The 15997-nt window shown below is 44.5% G+C and overlaps 1 protein-coding gene across 1 annotated transcript in view; it reads left to right on the forward strand.

Moving 5' to 3' along the window:
- The first annotated feature begins 358 nt into the window (after nt 1–358).
- Nucleotides 359–15997, forward strand: part of FRAS1 (Fraser extracellular matrix complex subunit 1) — a 176604-nt gene continuing 160965 nt past the window's right edge. The window contains exons 1-2 of the mRNA XM_074823439.1: nt 359–595; nt 4777–4808. Of these exons, the coding sequence (XP_074679540.1) occupies nt 526–595; nt 4777–4808 (102 nt within the window). The 5' untranslated portion in view covers nt 359–525. The remainder of the gene's footprint in view (nt 596–4776; nt 4809–15997) is intronic.

A 15997-nucleotide genomic window follows, 5' to 3' on the forward strand; every position in this document is an offset into this window, starting at 1 on the left:
ACCAGGATAAAGCCCCCGACCGCTCCCGGGCTGTGACACGCTCTGGGGGTCGATGCCTGCCCTCCTTGCCAACACAAACACGTTTGCTTTGCCTAATCGTAGGACAAACGCCCGCCGCTGCTCTTGCTGCAGCCAGGACAAGTTGCAGATCGGCCGCGGGCTGCTGCTTCACCCGGGAGCAGCCGGCGAGGAGGAGGCGGCTCGGCTCGGCTTCCCTCGCACCCACCCGCGGGGCACGGCCGGGGCTGGTACCGGCGCTCAGCGTCGCCCCCCGAGGCGGGGCCGGGCGGGGCGGAGGGCGGGCGGGTTAAGGCGCATTTTCTTGCGGGGCCGCCGCCGCTTTGTCTGCGGGGAAAGTTTTGGCGGCGGGGCGGGGGCCGAGGCGCTGCCCGGGCGGCACCTGCCGAGGGGGCGGCGGGGCCACCCCCCCTTCCTTTCCCCTTTCTCCCCGCGGCCGCCCGCCGCGTCTCTCCTTCTCTTCCCCTGCAGCCGCCGCTGGCGGCGGAGGGGCAGCGCGGCGGGGCCATGGGCGCCCCGGCCGCCGCCTGGGCGACGCTGTGCCTCCTCAGCGCGGCGCTGGCCGCCGCCGCCTCAGGTGAGTCGTCGCGCCGGGCCCCGGCCCCGTCCCGCGGGCGGTTGGTGCCCTGAGGAGAAGCTGAGCTCCCCCGCTGAGGAGAAGCCCCCTTCTGCCGGGGGTTTTAGGGGCATCTTTCCTTCCCTTCTCCCCGGCCCGGGCGGGGGTCCGCTTCCCGCCCCCCGCCATTTTGGCGGCCTCTCCACGGGCGGGGCGAGGGGGTGGGAGACTGAGGTGAAGCCATGCCCGGTCCTTCCCGCGGCTGCCCCCCGGCTCTTCCCGCTCGGCGGCGGTCGTGGAGGTTGTGGGGTGCCCGCAAGCGGCTGAGGGCTGGCGGGCGTTCAGCGCCAGGGATGGAGGAGCGTGTCCCGCTCCAGCACACGGGGCGGGGGGAGAGGCGGGAGGGTGGCTCGGTCGGGCTGGGGCTGCGGGGCTTCCCCTCATGCTCGGCACCTTTTCCTGACGGCGGGAGGGCGAGGAGGCAGCCCAGGACAGCAGTATACCGCCTGCCAAGCTGAGGGTGGGGTTAACCAGAAAGGTTTTTGTGGGTTTTAGTTGTCCAAACCCACAGAAACCACCCCAGTGCCCGCGTGTGAGGGGTGGGCTGAGCTGGATCAGCCAGCGGCAGGGCTGGGGACAGAGCCAGCCCTGAGGCTGTGCTGGTCCACTCTCCACGGGTGTTCGTGGCGGTGGTGAGGACTAAGCCGCTTGCCCACGGGACTCAGAAACGCTGTGGTGTGGGCTTGTAGCCTGCCGGCCGGGGCAGCCTGAGCAGCGGTGACAGGAGCTGTGGAGAGCAGGTAGCGGTCATCCACCTTTCCTTGTTTTAGAAGAAGGCTGAGTTCAACTTGGAATGTGTGGATGTAGCTGTAAGGGTGTTCTAGGAGTGCCTTAGCAGGCATCGAGCATTAGTTTCTTCTGTCATTAAGAAAGTGTTCTGGACAGGCTTGTAAAAAGTGCAAGGTTATGATCTTGCGATGCTGTCAGGCAGTACTTACTGATGTTTTAAGTTTGCGAGTGCGTGCTTAGGTTGTTTTCCAGCTTTTGTTTTGACGGTGTGAGTGTAGGTTGTTGGTTTCCAGAGTGGCAGACTCCCCAGATACTGCTCCCACCGTAACACTGATGCTCATTTTATATAGTTGTCTTAGTGAATAACAGTAGTTAAAAATCACTATGTGCGTGTGTGTGAGATGAGGAGCTATTAGATATGAATTTGGGATGTTAACTTGTTGGGCAGTATCGGAGAGACTTAACTCTGACAAAAAAAGCTCCCAAACCAGAAAACCTACCCTACCAACCCTCTGCATCCAAGATGCCCAACACAAAAATACCAAGGCAAAAAGTTTTGGGATTTCTTCCAGCGTGTGAAATGCAATATGATCATTTGAGGAAACCTTTTTAGGCGAGCTTTGCAAACAGCTGTTAATCACACTGCTGACTTGGAGTTGCATGTAAAGCCAGGGCATTGTAACAAAGAGCAACGTTGCTTAATGCGCATCATGCGATGTCTTGGGCTCACTCACATTTGGGAATAAAAAAATAGCTAAAAGATATTTGTACCTAAGGATTTTCAAAGTCCTGTAAAGATGGGTTATATCCTAGTATCCCCCTTGTTAACTTGCAAGGGAGTGAAATATGTCTTTGCTTTAATGGAGAGAAAAAATCAAGCTTTCTGTGTTTGCTTTCTAGTCCCACATGGGCTGGGGTGAGCCTGTGTCTACAGAGTGCAGTGGAGGGAGTAGGCTGTAGAGCTGAGAGAAATTTTTGAAAGTCAGTCTCATTCCTGCTGTTGCCTGCCTGGGCTATTTGAGGCAGTTGCTCTCTCCCCGCTGCCTTGGTCCTTACTCTGTGCTCTGGCCCCATAGGCAGGGAGCTCTTCGGCACATGACTGCTCTTTCACCATGTGTTTATAGTGCCTGGCACAAAGGGCCCTAGATGTAATTACAGCCTCTGGAAGCAAAAGTAGGAAATGCTGGGGTTTTTTTATTGTTGTTGATAGTTTTCCCATGAAAACCTTTTAAGGTTTTCAAATCTCGGTGGGGGCTCTGATACCACATTTCACATTTTAGGGTGTCAAACCGTTGTTACTTTCATTGGTACTTGTAAGAAGCTATAGCTGTTAGCTAGAGAGAAAGGGTAGCTAGCCCCTTTTTAGGTGTAAACCAGTCGAGTTGTGCTGATCTTAACTAACTGGTATTAAGTATTTTTTTTTTCCCACATGCCTTCCACCAGTATGTGACCTTGTGTTTTTCACTGAGTTTTGAGGTGCAGCTGGATGATGAACCTTGAAATTATGCTCTCTTGCCAAAAGAATGTGGGGGAGGAGAGAGATGTGGGGGGCAGGAAGATAATTGTTACTTAAATCAGTGCAGTAACATAAGTCAAGATATGGTCAAGTGTTTGTTTTTCTTTTCTGTAAACACAAATTGCTATGAAAGTTAAGTAAATAAATGAACAGGTAATTGCCAAGAGTCTTAGTTGCATTCAAATAACATGCAGCGCTTACTTGTCAAACGTGAAGTGGTTAACAGTATGGTTTGTGGGGTGGCGTGGGGGGACTGCGCAGACCTGAGAGCGAAACCCAGTGTTTCAGCATGTTCAGGCTCTGGTGCTCAGTCTGTGCATGTGATGGGTAGGGCTCGATTTGTTTACTGTCAATATGAGTAGAAAGGTATCTGCTGAATGTGAGAGAAACGTGATTGGGCTCTTGTGGCTCATCTCCTTGGCAAAGGAAAATAATTTCTGATGGTGCCTCTGCAGCCTCTTGTGGCTGAGCTGAAGACCGGCTCGAAGGAGAAGCTTTTGATTCGAAGTGGTGTAGCTCCAAGGTTTTCTCTACAAATTTGTCTAATCTGCATTTTATGGAAAACACCACTCTTCGATGAGGAAATTCTTAGTTCTCAGGGTGGTCCCTTGAGGCAGCTTTTCCTGCATTCTCTTTGCTTTTCATCTTTGAGTTTCAGGGGTTGCTTTTGATTTCACATTCTTGTCACGTTTTCAGTAGACAGATATGTGTAGTTGTTCGAGAACGACTGTTTCCCAGAAAATCAATGAAAGAACTGTCGTTCAACTTACTCATGGTTTTATTTTCTAACCTCTTATTTGATTTATTGAAGTAGAATATATAAAGTATGCTTGAATGGGTGTGTATATCTCTATCACTTGCTTGGAGAACCTTTCAGCCAGCAGTGTCAGTGGTGAGGACTAGGAAGACTGAAGCAGGAGGAGACCTGTGAGCCTGTCCTTAGGTGAAATGTGACCTGTTGCCCATGGAGGAGTGATTTAGGAGTGGGAATTCAGGTTGGCTCTTCTTGCTGTGATTGTGTGTATTCATGTGCTTATTTGTTTCTCCTGTAAATGGTAAAATGATTTATAGGAGCACAGAGAAGAGACTGCTCTTTAACATGCAATTTAAATGCCGTGTAACCTTGTATTTTTAAGGGCCCTATTTTGCCCTTGAACAGCTGTGGCTTCCTTTTATTTCGGTGAGAGCTTGGGCAGTTATTTGAAATTACAGTTCTGAGCTTAATCTTATGTGTGTATTGTGAGAATTCCCATCTTATTGGGGGCAGCCTTTGTGACGGTGGAGGGGGAGAACATATGCCCCTCACATGGGTGGCACCGAATGTCTGATTTTGACACCGGTCTGCGAGAGTGTGAGGTGATTGTGGGAATGTGTTATGATACTAGCCCTGTTCAAAAGTGGGTGATTATTGGTGGTGGTGCAGTCAGGTCCTTGTGGGGTTCATGTCTGCCCCTGTTTCACTGCTTTGCGTTCTCCTGCTTTCTTGGATTGTTGTCTGTGTCCTTGACCTCTGCCTGAGAAAGACTGGGCAACTTCTTGCAACTATAATGCTGTGATGCTTCATCAGTGGGCTGCTGAGGTGCTGCAGAGGCATGTGCTAACCCCTTCTTGAAGATCAGCTGCATTATTTTGTCAGGTCTCCCCTTTTGTCTCTGTCTTGTTTGTGCCACTCTCCAAATTTTTGAGTTCATCTTGGCCAGAGTCCCTGACACCGCAGTCTAAAGCTTAACCAGAGGTTGCCCTGCTGCACCAAAACTGCATTTGCTTTGTTGCTGGCGAGTGCATGGCTGGAGGTGGCTGCTCAGTGCTGCTCGTACTGTTGTATAGCAGGCTCACTGGAGAGTATGCTGGTGTTACTTGCTTCTAATCAGTTTGGTTTTTCTTTTTTGTCCCACAGGTGCCTGTGTCTATGAAGGCTTGTTGTTTGAGGTAGGTAAGCTTGAATGTGTTGTGCTGGGGAAGTGTTTGAGAAGGTTCTGTTGAACTTGCCTCTGGTTTCTGATTTTTGTTACCCCTGCAACTGGGATGGCTGATATGCAGCAGGTCACAGAGCTGTGAACCTTCAGCCTGCTGGAAAACAACAGCAAGATAAATATTGCCCTCGGAAATGTTAGAAATTCTCCCTGGGCCTTTGAACCCAACCACTCTCCTCCGTACAGCTCTGCCTGTTTCTAACTGGGGCTTCTTTGTCCAGCGGGTGACAATATGTGAGAGGTTTCAAGGTTCTTCGCAGCCATATGAATCACAAATGTGCAGTCCTAGGCAGGAGGCAGGATAGAGGTTATGTTTTGTAAAATGTCACTGTAATGCCAGGGTATGTTCTGGTCTGTCGTCGTGTCCCACCCCACCCCCCAAAAAAAACCCCCAAGGTATTAATGGCAACCACTTAACATCTTTTTCTCTCAGGTGACTATGGTGAGTACTGTGTACCCTGACCCTTCTTTATAAACTTGAAGTATTTTCTTTTATAGTCTTCCTCTTTGCACATACATAATCCATGAACAACTTTGTACAAGAATCACAGTTTTGAACAATTTATAAACAGTGTTTTGCACTGTAACACTTGTCTGCCTTGCTTCCATACTCTGGGCTAAAAGGAAATGGCTGAGCAACTTTACATTTCTGGAGTGTTTCTGTATCTGCCTCCAATCCCACAGCAGACTTGCTCAGGGATTTGTTATCATAGGCTGGGAGGCAGCATACAGCAGCTGTTGGGGAAAGCCTGGGGTTTTATTTCCCTTAGAGCTCTCCAGCAAAGCTGGATATGTGCTCCGCATGTGTGACATGTGACCATTGGGTATCCTGGAAATAACTGGTGGCAGGTGGTTCCTTTGGCCTTCCAACATGGACTCAGGGTCTTGGAAGTTTTTCTGCTCCATGAAGGGAATGTAAGGGAATTGCTAGAGACGAATGTTTTCAGTGGGTGGCTTGGGAGGAAGCTGAAGCAGGCTAAATGTGTTTGCTCCTCTTAATAATGCACTGTGGAGCATCAGTGTCTTAACAGCAGTTGGAAAGTTTGTCTAGATTCCAACTTCAGTGAACTGTATGGCAGGTTGCTTTCTGCTGGGCGTTGCAGCTCAGTGAGGGCAGTATCAGAGCTGAAGGGTTAGCAAGTGAGGGGTTTCATCTGTCACTGATTACTACTGGCATGTCAGTCAGATTTTTTTGCGTTTTGTATTTTCTTGGTGTTCTGGTTTTTTTGTTTTTTTTTTTTTCTCTCACTGCTGCTGTGTGTTTGAAATGCTAGTGCAGGTCGTGCCATGGCATTTGTACATAAAGACTCTGGAGTATTCTAGGTTATTCCTAGGTGCTTCCTGTTTAAAGAACTTGCTCTGTGTATCCTTGATTTTGTCTTTATCTCTGTATTTAGTAAGGTTATTGTGTGTTTATCAAAAATGTCTTCTGTAACTGTAGTGGTTTTCATTAGCTGTGCAAGAGGATTGCTCTGCAGTAAAACTCAGAGCAGACACAAAACTGATGCAGGTATAGAGCTGGCATTTATAATCAAGTAAAACTTGAACATCTGAAGCTTGTCATTCTTGGAGCAAGGACCTATCCTGTCTCTTTTTCATTGTCATGTCTGAAGATGTGCCTGCTTTGCTGTCTGAGTGGTGCTTGCTGTGGGAACAGGCCTTTGCTTGCTTTTCCATGAGTATTTCGGTATTCCTGCCGTTTTGTATATACTAATGTAAAAACTTTTGATTACTCTTTGGAATTGGATATAGATCAAAGAACAGGCTCTGTGGCTTCAGCTAGCAATCTCAATATGGGTACTAAATCCACATCGCTTCTGACTCAGATGGGGAAAATATCACATGCAGTACACCAAACCTATGGGCTAGCTGCATCTTCCTCTAGTGCTGCTTCATGAGTTTCTCTGGGTGACTTATTTCCCTGAGGAAGCAGGAACTGCACAGGCAACCATGGAACTTACAGATAAAAATGAACCTTTAATAGGACTTGTTTCCTTCTCTGGTTTGTGCCACTTCCAGCAGCAGTACTGAAGTTGGCTTGGTTAACTGTGGTAGAAGTCAAACACTAGAGGTAGTGTATGAGTGATTTCAAGGCAGTTGGTACTTGTGGGTTGGTGGCACATAGCTGTGGTGGAGCTGCAGAGCTTACATTAGCTTTGCAGAAGGCCCCTGTCTCGGAAAGGTCAGTTTTGAAGTGGAAGATGACAAGATGAGCAATCCTGCCATTGCCATTATTTCAGTTCCTGCAGTTTCCCTGGGTTCAGAATGAACATTGTATTAAAAAAATATGAAATCTGAAGACCCATATGTGAGATACTTGCTCTGTTAGTTAAACTTAGTGCTTGTAAAGGATTGATGTAGCTGTCTGACAAATGAACATTGGGAGATATTGCCTCATGTCTTTGCTGGTACTATTGTGTGTGTTGGCACTGGGGAGGAGGGTCTTTCTGAGTCATCAGTTTGGGATTCTGGAGGTGCAAGTTCAAATATCTTATCTGTTACACTGTCATCTTAATGAGCACATTTTTTTTCTACTTTTATCCCAGATCATGAGAAAAGTAAAAGCCCATTCTGCCTGTAATCTGTGTCTCTGTGTTGCTGTTTAATCTCTCTGGTAAGACTGGTGAGAGCTTTCACTGGCCTTTTTGTCAGAGCTGGTGAGTATTGTGAGGAGCCGGTGGTGTGCCCAGGATGGTGGTACAAGGTAGTTCTGCTGGCACTTGCAGTTAGCCTTGCTGGGAGCTCCATGTGGGTCACTTAATGGAAACGTTTTAGGGGTACGTATTGAGCTGGTGGGTGTGTAATCTGCTGCATGTATCTCTCACTATCTGTCTTTCTGAAACAGATATGCTTGTGCTAACATGGACAGAATCATCTATGGAATGGGACAAAAATGACTCTCCTGTGACAAGTTTGGACCCTTCCAGTTGGGTTTGTGTACCTGTTTGGTAGCATGAATGAACCCTTCTTTACTGGAGCTGAGAACAGCTTTGGTCTGTTTGTTTCCCAAACCAATACCAGCTTCCAAGGGTAGCTGGTCTTGGACTTGAGCTTTTCATGTTGCTGTTATGTTATTGACTTGTTTCTTTTAAGTCTGTAGACAAGGAGAGAGGCAAGAAGCTGGGCAGGGGAGACAAAGAGGAACAGATGGACAATTATTTCTTCAGAAGATACTGAAGCCTCTTGTGCATGTGGCAACTGCAAAAGGAGCCTTAATACCTTGACTGTAGTACCAAGAGGAGGAAGCTGATGGTAACAGGGAACAGCCCTAGATTTTATAAGTGAGTGTGATGAGTAGTACCGTTATCAGCTAAATGAAAAGGAAAGCGTGAGTGCTGTTTCAAGCTGTGGCTTGACAAAATTGGTCTACTGAGATAGCTCAGGGAAGAGATTTCATTTGGATATGTTTCTAGCAGTTTTTCCCTTAGCATTGTGCCAGAGCAGTACGTGATTGATTTACCTTGTGTGGTTGAGTTGAATGTGAGTGACAGGAGTAGATCTGAGTGACTTAGTCCATACCTGAGGTGCTCCCTACGCTGGCCTTGAGTTGGGCTGTGCTTGGAAGAGCTGGTGTGTAAGGAGAGGCCATGTCCCAGCCTGGGCACATGCCTGCTCACAACTGTTGCAGCAGAGCTGAAGGGAAGCTGAGCTGGGCTGTGCGCTGCTGTGTGCAGCAGTGTTGGAGCTCTGGCTTGAGCTCCCCTTGCTGGTTTTCTCTGCTGTCAGCTGCATTGTGGGTTAAACTGAGTTTTACAAGTCTGGGGCCCTGACATAAGAGAGCAGGGATGGAGGTGACAGCAGAATTGGCTGTGGGATTCCTCACTAGTGGTGCTGCAATGTGCTCAGAGGAGAGTAGAGAAGCAGACTAGGGGGTAATTTTGTGGTTTTAGCATTTGTATATGACTTTGGAAAGTTGCATGTAAGATAACCTGTTTGGTGAAGAAATCCCAGTGACAGGGCAAATGTGCAAGCTAAGGATGTCATCTCTATAGAGTCTGTTCCAGAGGAGGATTGTGCTTTCTGGGTGTGTTTGCTTACAAACCATTTACTTGCTGAAAAGAAAGCTTTTCTGAATGACAAAAAGGCATTGGGCCAAACACTTCGACCTCACCTGATGGCTCTCCCCTGGAGTGGCAGCATCAGAGTATGCCTGCGGCACTAATAGAGCTGTTGACAACCTCCAAGAGAAATCCATAGAAATTTCTTTGTGTTTTGTTTTAAACCATGGTTTAAAAAGAGACACTGTTTCTTTTCAGTGTCTTCTGTTGTTCAGGGGTTTTCTCAATGTTTCCTGTGGAAGTAGTTGTAGGTGAGCTGTTACTGGCTTGTTGCAGGAATGCTGTTTGCTGCAAGTCTTGCTTTATGGCATTTGGCTCTCTTGCTTGCTTCTGCTGCAAATCCAAACTCTGAAGTCACTTGAAAAATCCTTGGTGCATAAATTGAACGTTTAAGGGTAGCGAATGCAAGTGCTTCAGAGTTGCTTGGATTGTTAACGCCACAAAACTTCTGCATCTTGCTTGACTGACTTAGCTGCTGGTATATCAAGGGTCAGCTTGTGTTCATGGGTTTCCTCTGAGGAAAAACACATCTCTGTGTTTGTTTTCCAGTTGTGCAGAGGAGGTTTGTGTTCCTCCCTCCATCTTCACCTTTGAGGGAGTTTTTAGGTCCACACAGCTAGCATAGCTGCTTCCTTTACTTGGCAAAGAAGAAAATACGCATTACTTTTTTTTTTTTTTTTTTTTGCTTAGCTGGAGGGTAGTGTAGGTGGGGATGAGGAGACATTCATGCCACAGTGAAAGTAAATGTGTGTGGGAGGTAGTGATCAAGTCCATGTCTGCATCTTTCTGCCAGCTGGCTTATGCCAAGAAGGGTTTTCAGCCCTGGGAGAAGAGGAAAGGAAGCATGGGGCTGTGATTTAAGAGCGGGAGTTGGTTTAAATGGAAAGTGTGACTTAATAAATGACACTTCATGTCTGGTAGCTGCTGCAGTAAGGAAGGACAAGTCCAGCTGAGCAATCTCCAGTAAATTTTTATTTTGTCTGTGTTAAAACATAGATGTTGTCTGTTGCGACAGCTGCTGGTAATGCATGTAAAGATGAATTTCTGAACTGGCAGATTCCTTTGGAAGTTTCATGAGACACATATGGAGCTTTTTTTAACACTATAAAGCATCAAACAAGCCAAGTAGCTTTTCCTGAAAGGAAATGTTTTTAATTTTGGAGTTTGAATGAAAACTGTGAATAGAATAAAAAGCTCTAACTTAATCCACAGTAAATGGTACTGTATTTGTGCTTCTACCAAAAATTTTGCTTCTCTTTTTCCTTTTGAAACTGCCTGAAAAAGGATTCAAGTTAATTGAAATACTTAGTTAGCTTGAGCATCTTCAGAAAAGATACTTTGGGTTTAGCAATCAGTCAAAAGAGCTACATGCCTTTTCCAGAAAAGGAGTAAAAGAACTCTAGCTCTTCAGATAGTTCAGCTTTTCACCTTTTTATTTCTGATCTGCAGTCAGTCATGATAACCCAAAATAATAGTAATAATAAAAAAAAAAATCACGTTGACAGATACCTATTGTATAAACACAACTTCCATCAGCTCTATTATAAATGAGATCATCAACTTAATGTATGCATTAACTGCAATTTTTTTATAAGCACTTGCAAGGAGCTGGACTGATAGGGGAGGAACACCAGCAAAAGGTAAGGAGATAAAATGGTGGAGGCATGGAGCTGTGTTATGCTGGAGTTAGCTGCTTGCTCAGCTTCAGAGATTTTTTAATGTAATTACATTTTGGCTTATTTAGCTCATTTCAGCAGCAAGTGTAATCAGAGTGGCGAAAGAAATTGCGAGTTTCAAGTTCTGTATCTGAAGAAAGAAGTGCATGAAAATGTTGATGGTAAAAGTTCAAAGTCTGTGACAATAAAACAATTTGAAGTATCTGACATGCCTGAATATAACACATTCTTGTTCAATAAAAAAAGTATCCCTTTAAATCTTGTGATAAATGTGATAACATCTTGCAATTACACGTATACGTTTTGTTGTCAGAAATTTAAAGAAAGCCTGATTTCATGCTTTTAAAACCAGATTTCTGTTTCCATCTTGTAGCTTGTGCTGAGTCAGAGATGTAAAGGGAAATAAAATAAATAGAAAATACTTTTTTTTCCCCAAAATTTTAAATGTTCCACTCTAGATAGCTTCTATTCCAAATACATTTAGTGGCCATTTAAAATAAATATTAGCAGGTGCAGAGCACTTCTGGTTAGGGAATGTTTCAAATTAGCAATGGAAAATGAGCTTCACTTTAACTTCTAAAGAAGGATAACAAGTTACTACTGAAAAAAGAGATCAGAATTGAAGATTGCAGTTGAAGGTTTTGCTTGCTAACTTTTACAGTGGTCAAAATGTTTTTGGCTTTTTAAAAATTTTTTTTAAATAATGTGATTTAAATGCCACTATTTAGCCTGGGGATACATCCTCAGCTCCACCAGGGAACAAAGCTATAAATTTCTGTTTATAGCATGCATATAACACTTGGTAGCTATAAACTCTGGTTTACAGCATCATGAATCTCCCTTCTGTATAATGTTCAAATGAACATTTTACAGAACACTAGGATATTATCTAGTTTGCTGTGGGGGTTCCCCTTTGAGCAGCCTGCAGTCTGCACTCTTGATTTGCTCTTCTGTGGTCTCCCACATGGACATGAGTAGTAGGGAGGTAATGAGTTATTTGTGTTGGAGGCAAGAGTGAGGTCGCTTTTTCCTGCTATTGCAGGGTGGATTTATTTTGTAGATGTGAGTTGACTAATATCTTATATATGATGGTTTTTATTTATTGAATAGATACAAGTAGATGCTGTGACTCTCCCAGGACTTGAAAGATGGAAAGACTGGGGACATTTGGTTCAGTGGGGGCCTGATTCTGCAGTGCTGTTGTGCAGTCTTTTAAGCCTGTTTAGAGCATGTGCATAACACTGAATAATTGTTTTATGCGGTGTGTAGGACATAATATCCAACTTAACCTTGCTTTGTGTGGCTGATGCAAAGTGGTGGAAAACAGACCTCTCGATTTATATGAATGGTATGTAGTTAAGGTTTATTAATGTAATAATGAGATGCTTCTCATGTAGGAAATACCTTCTGCTTGTGCGTTTCAGAAAGCTGAGATCAACTGAAGATCAAAAATAAAGACAAAAGTGTTTTTTGAATAAAGCATGTGCTGCATGTGTGTTCCTTCATGTTCATTGAAAATAACAGTATTATATAGAGGAATGTGGGTAGGCTCTTTATTTCATGGTACCAGGTAAAAGAAGCTTAGATGTAAGATGAAGATTATTCTCCTGAGGATGTAGTGAATTCTTGTCTCTTAATCAGTAAATATTTTTTTTTTTTGTGGACAGAGGCACACTTTTTAATATGTAATAATTCTTCTTTTATGTGTTAGTGGTTCTCATACAGAAGACTTGTAAATGTTATTTTTTGGTCTGAGAAAATGAACTCTCATTTTATAAGGAAACACAACACTGTTAGCATAGCTGAGAGTTGATATGTTCTAGAATTATCACATTTGTTTTGTTTTGTAGCAACTTGAAACTTATTCAGAATACCAAATAACACATAGTGAAAATGTGAGAACTTATTCATGTTGTATATCTCAATATAAGGGGTTTGACATAGTACATACAATCACTACAGTTTGCATGTCAGTGGTTTTTCAGTTCCTCTAAAAAGAAGTCCTGTGGAGCTCTAAGACCCTTACACCACTGTCAGCTCTATTAAAAACTTGTGTAATGCGAAGTGCTGAGAGGATCTACTTAAACTATACCCTTAAACTATACCTAACTCTACTGTAAGCAGAAGTGAGTTACACTTTAGCTGGAGAACTCTTTGACAATTCTATAAACTGTTGTCTTTCAGGGGTTTTTCACATTTGAGGAGTGCTGTGAGGGTATTCACACATCAGAAATGAACTGTGGCTTTGCCTCTGGAAGAGTAAATGCTGCTCTTCATGCTACACCAGTGTTTCAATGAAGAAAGCAACTGACTCAAGTTGCAACTGAAGGGCTGTTCACAGCATGAAAGACACATTGATACAACACACACTTTTGTTCAACAGCTGCTGGTACATTGTCCTGTAATGGACGTGGGAGGAGATAAACACAGGGATAGGGTAGAGGGTGGCTGAGCTGGCTCTGTCTCTGGAGCCAGGCACTTTTCTCCTACATCTTGCCCCTTGTTGGTCTCACAGAAGCAGCATCTTTCAATTCCCCCTGTGCTTGGAGCTGGGCAAGAGTTCAGGTCCCCACAGGCCCTGTGTCTGGGAGTAGCAATTTGCATCTGCAGGGCACCCTCTTGGTTTCTCCAGGCACTGCTTTCTGAGAGTAGCCATGTCCCTTTTCATGAAATACCTGAGCAGTGGTGAGGCAGACTTTTCTACATCAAGCACTGTGCCTTAACATTTAACCTGATGCACCTGAAGCACGAAGCTGGTGTCTTTGCTTACCCTGAAATGATTTATCTGCCATACTTACCAGAGAGAGGTATTTCACAGCACTCTCTGCAGTGGGCTGCAAATACACTAAATTTACCGTCTGATTCCCTACTCTTCAAGTCTTCTGCACATATGTATGTGTCTGTTTTCATGGTATACTTGCTGGACAGAAATTGTTCTTTTTCCCTCTGTGTAAAGGGGATCTCATATTCTAGCAGTCCAGGGCCCAGTGAAGAAGTCATGGTCCTCCTCAGGTGTCTGTGCATGTTTAAGAACAGCCCTTGGTCTGGGTTTAAACCTGTGGGGTGCTCTTTCTAAACGTTCAAGCACGCGTGGCATTTGTGGCAAAAAGATTTTGAAACAACCCTGTTTTACTTTAGATAGCACAAAAGAAACATGGACAAATTAATAAATTAAAAGAGGCAATTCTATGGATAGTGGGGCTTTTGAGCTTTAATCAGAGACTGTGTTGCCCACAATGACTTTCTGCAGCCTGTGGGTTTTTTTCCTTGAATGTGTGAGTGTCTGCTGGCTGCAGTATTCTGCTTAAGGGGTCTTTCCTCTCTGTGCTCTGTCCTGGCTTGTGAAAGACTTGTGCTTTTATCTTCACTGTGTCATGGGAGGTGATCTGGCATCAGCCTTATTTGGAGATCAGGGTCTTTACAAGAGCTGCCCTGTTCCACATTTTCCGTTTCAGTGATCTTCCTGGATGGTAGCTGTTCATCCACGAACACTGACTTAAGTAGATGATTAACATTTAATAACACAGTTACAGGAGCTATATGCCAGAGCCTTGGCAGGAGATGTTGGATTTCTCATGGATTCGTTCACCAGGACAACAATTTACCAATTACCCAGTGTTCATAAATTTCACAAGTCATTGTGCCTCCCATCTTTCCAATGCATTTGAACAGCCTTGTTTAGCAAATAATGTCTTCTAATTTGTCATTTATTTTTCCTTTTTAAAATCCCAGCATCAAAAATTCCTTTTTCCTTTGCTAGGTCGCTTCCTCATTCCTTCCCTCTCCTCAACCCTATCAAAACCTTCGTCAGGTTTTCCATTTGCATTTTCCCTTTAGTAGTAAGGGTTGCAATCTCTAGTTAAATGGCAAGAGAAATGATAGAAATCAGGTTTTGCCAGTGGAAAAAAAACTATAATGCATTAAAAGTTGAGACCTGTGGACAGTCCAAAGTAATGTAGCTATAGAAAGGTGACAGCTTACATCACTTGCGGACCTGCCTCAAATGTAGTTTCTTGCTGGGCTGAAATCGGCAACAAATCTTTGTCATACTGGTACCTAACCTGGGCCTTGCATTGAAAACTTTCCTGTTCTTGGTTTGGGAGTGCAAGTACCAGCTTTGGAGTTGGAAGCAGTGTCCCACAGATGATGAAAATGTTGGGAAAAAGTAAAAGAGCTGACCCATAGTAGGTTATATGATAAAAGCAGAAATGGAAAATGGTATTTATCAAAGCTGTAGATTTATTATATTCTGCTAGTGCTTATGACAGCATAAGCCAACACTGTTCTTTGTGGAGCAGTGAAGCATGTCTGCAGTTTAGGTGAGAAGCAGTTTTGTTCAGTAGGGTTAGTAGGAGTAGGTTTATGTGCACATACATGTATATGAGACTTGGGCCCTTTATTTCTGAGGGGCTTTCAGTTGTGTCAGGCAGTGGCAGATCTGCATGCTACAAGTGGCAGAAGCAAGAGGGTGTTCGGGTTGGAAGTCAAAACCTGCTTTCCCAGGAGGGATTTCATTGTATCTTTCCATGTCAAACGTGACTTCAGTTTTGAACAATCAACCCTCGCTTTTCTTTCTTCTTTCTTGTGTGAGTTGTAAATGACAGCTCACTTGAGAACTGATTTTTCCTCTCTTCAGCATAATAATTCAGAGCTGCAGAAATCACCTGGGGGGGCACATTTCTGGAGACGGTCATCTTACCATTTTTATGGGCTGCTCAAAAAATCTGTAATCATATTCCAGGAACATAATGTTAATGTTCATCAGATGACTTTTAAAGGTCTTTGAGCTGATCAAGAAAGTCAATATCGTTTTAATTATCCCCAGACAACATTTTACAGAAATGGTGTTTACACTCTGAATATACGTGTACATCAGTAGCTTTAGGAGAGAGAAAATGAAGATGGAAGGCTGGAGCAATTTTTGCTTCCTATTTTGTGTTAGGAAAGAAACAAAAAGATCGTGTATTGGAAAGACATTTGAAAGTGTGCTGTCATGAAAGGCGCCCGCTGAAGGTGATGTACGCTCACTTGCTTGTAGCTGAAAGAGGGAGAGGGATGTAACCTTCAGCTTGAGTTATAACAGTAAGTCTTGTTTTCAGTCTCACTTTTCTGCTAGCACCCACGCACACTTGCCAGTCCCTGTGAGGCTGCAGTTTCTTTGCATATTTCTTTCTTGTTGGCATACGGGGTACAGGATTGTTGTGTTACTGTGACCGCAGCATATGCTGCAGTGACACGTAGGTACATCCTGCACCCAGCAGATGGTAGGGAGAGGTTTACTGCTCCCTGAAGGGAGAAATGAGTTTTTTCTGGCAGTTTCTGTGCTTTGAGAACAGATCATTTTAGCAAAAGAACTTGAGATGTTTGTTTGCTTGCTTTATTTGCCATGGCTCACTGGAGCAAGCAGTTGC

The sequence above is a fragment of the Strix aluco genome, chromosome 4, assembly GCF_031877795.1.
Source record: "Strix aluco isolate bStrAlu1 chromosome 4, bStrAlu1.hap1, whole genome shotgun sequence".
Lineage (NCBI taxonomy): Eukaryota > Metazoa > Chordata > Aves > Strigiformes > Strigidae > Strix > Strix aluco.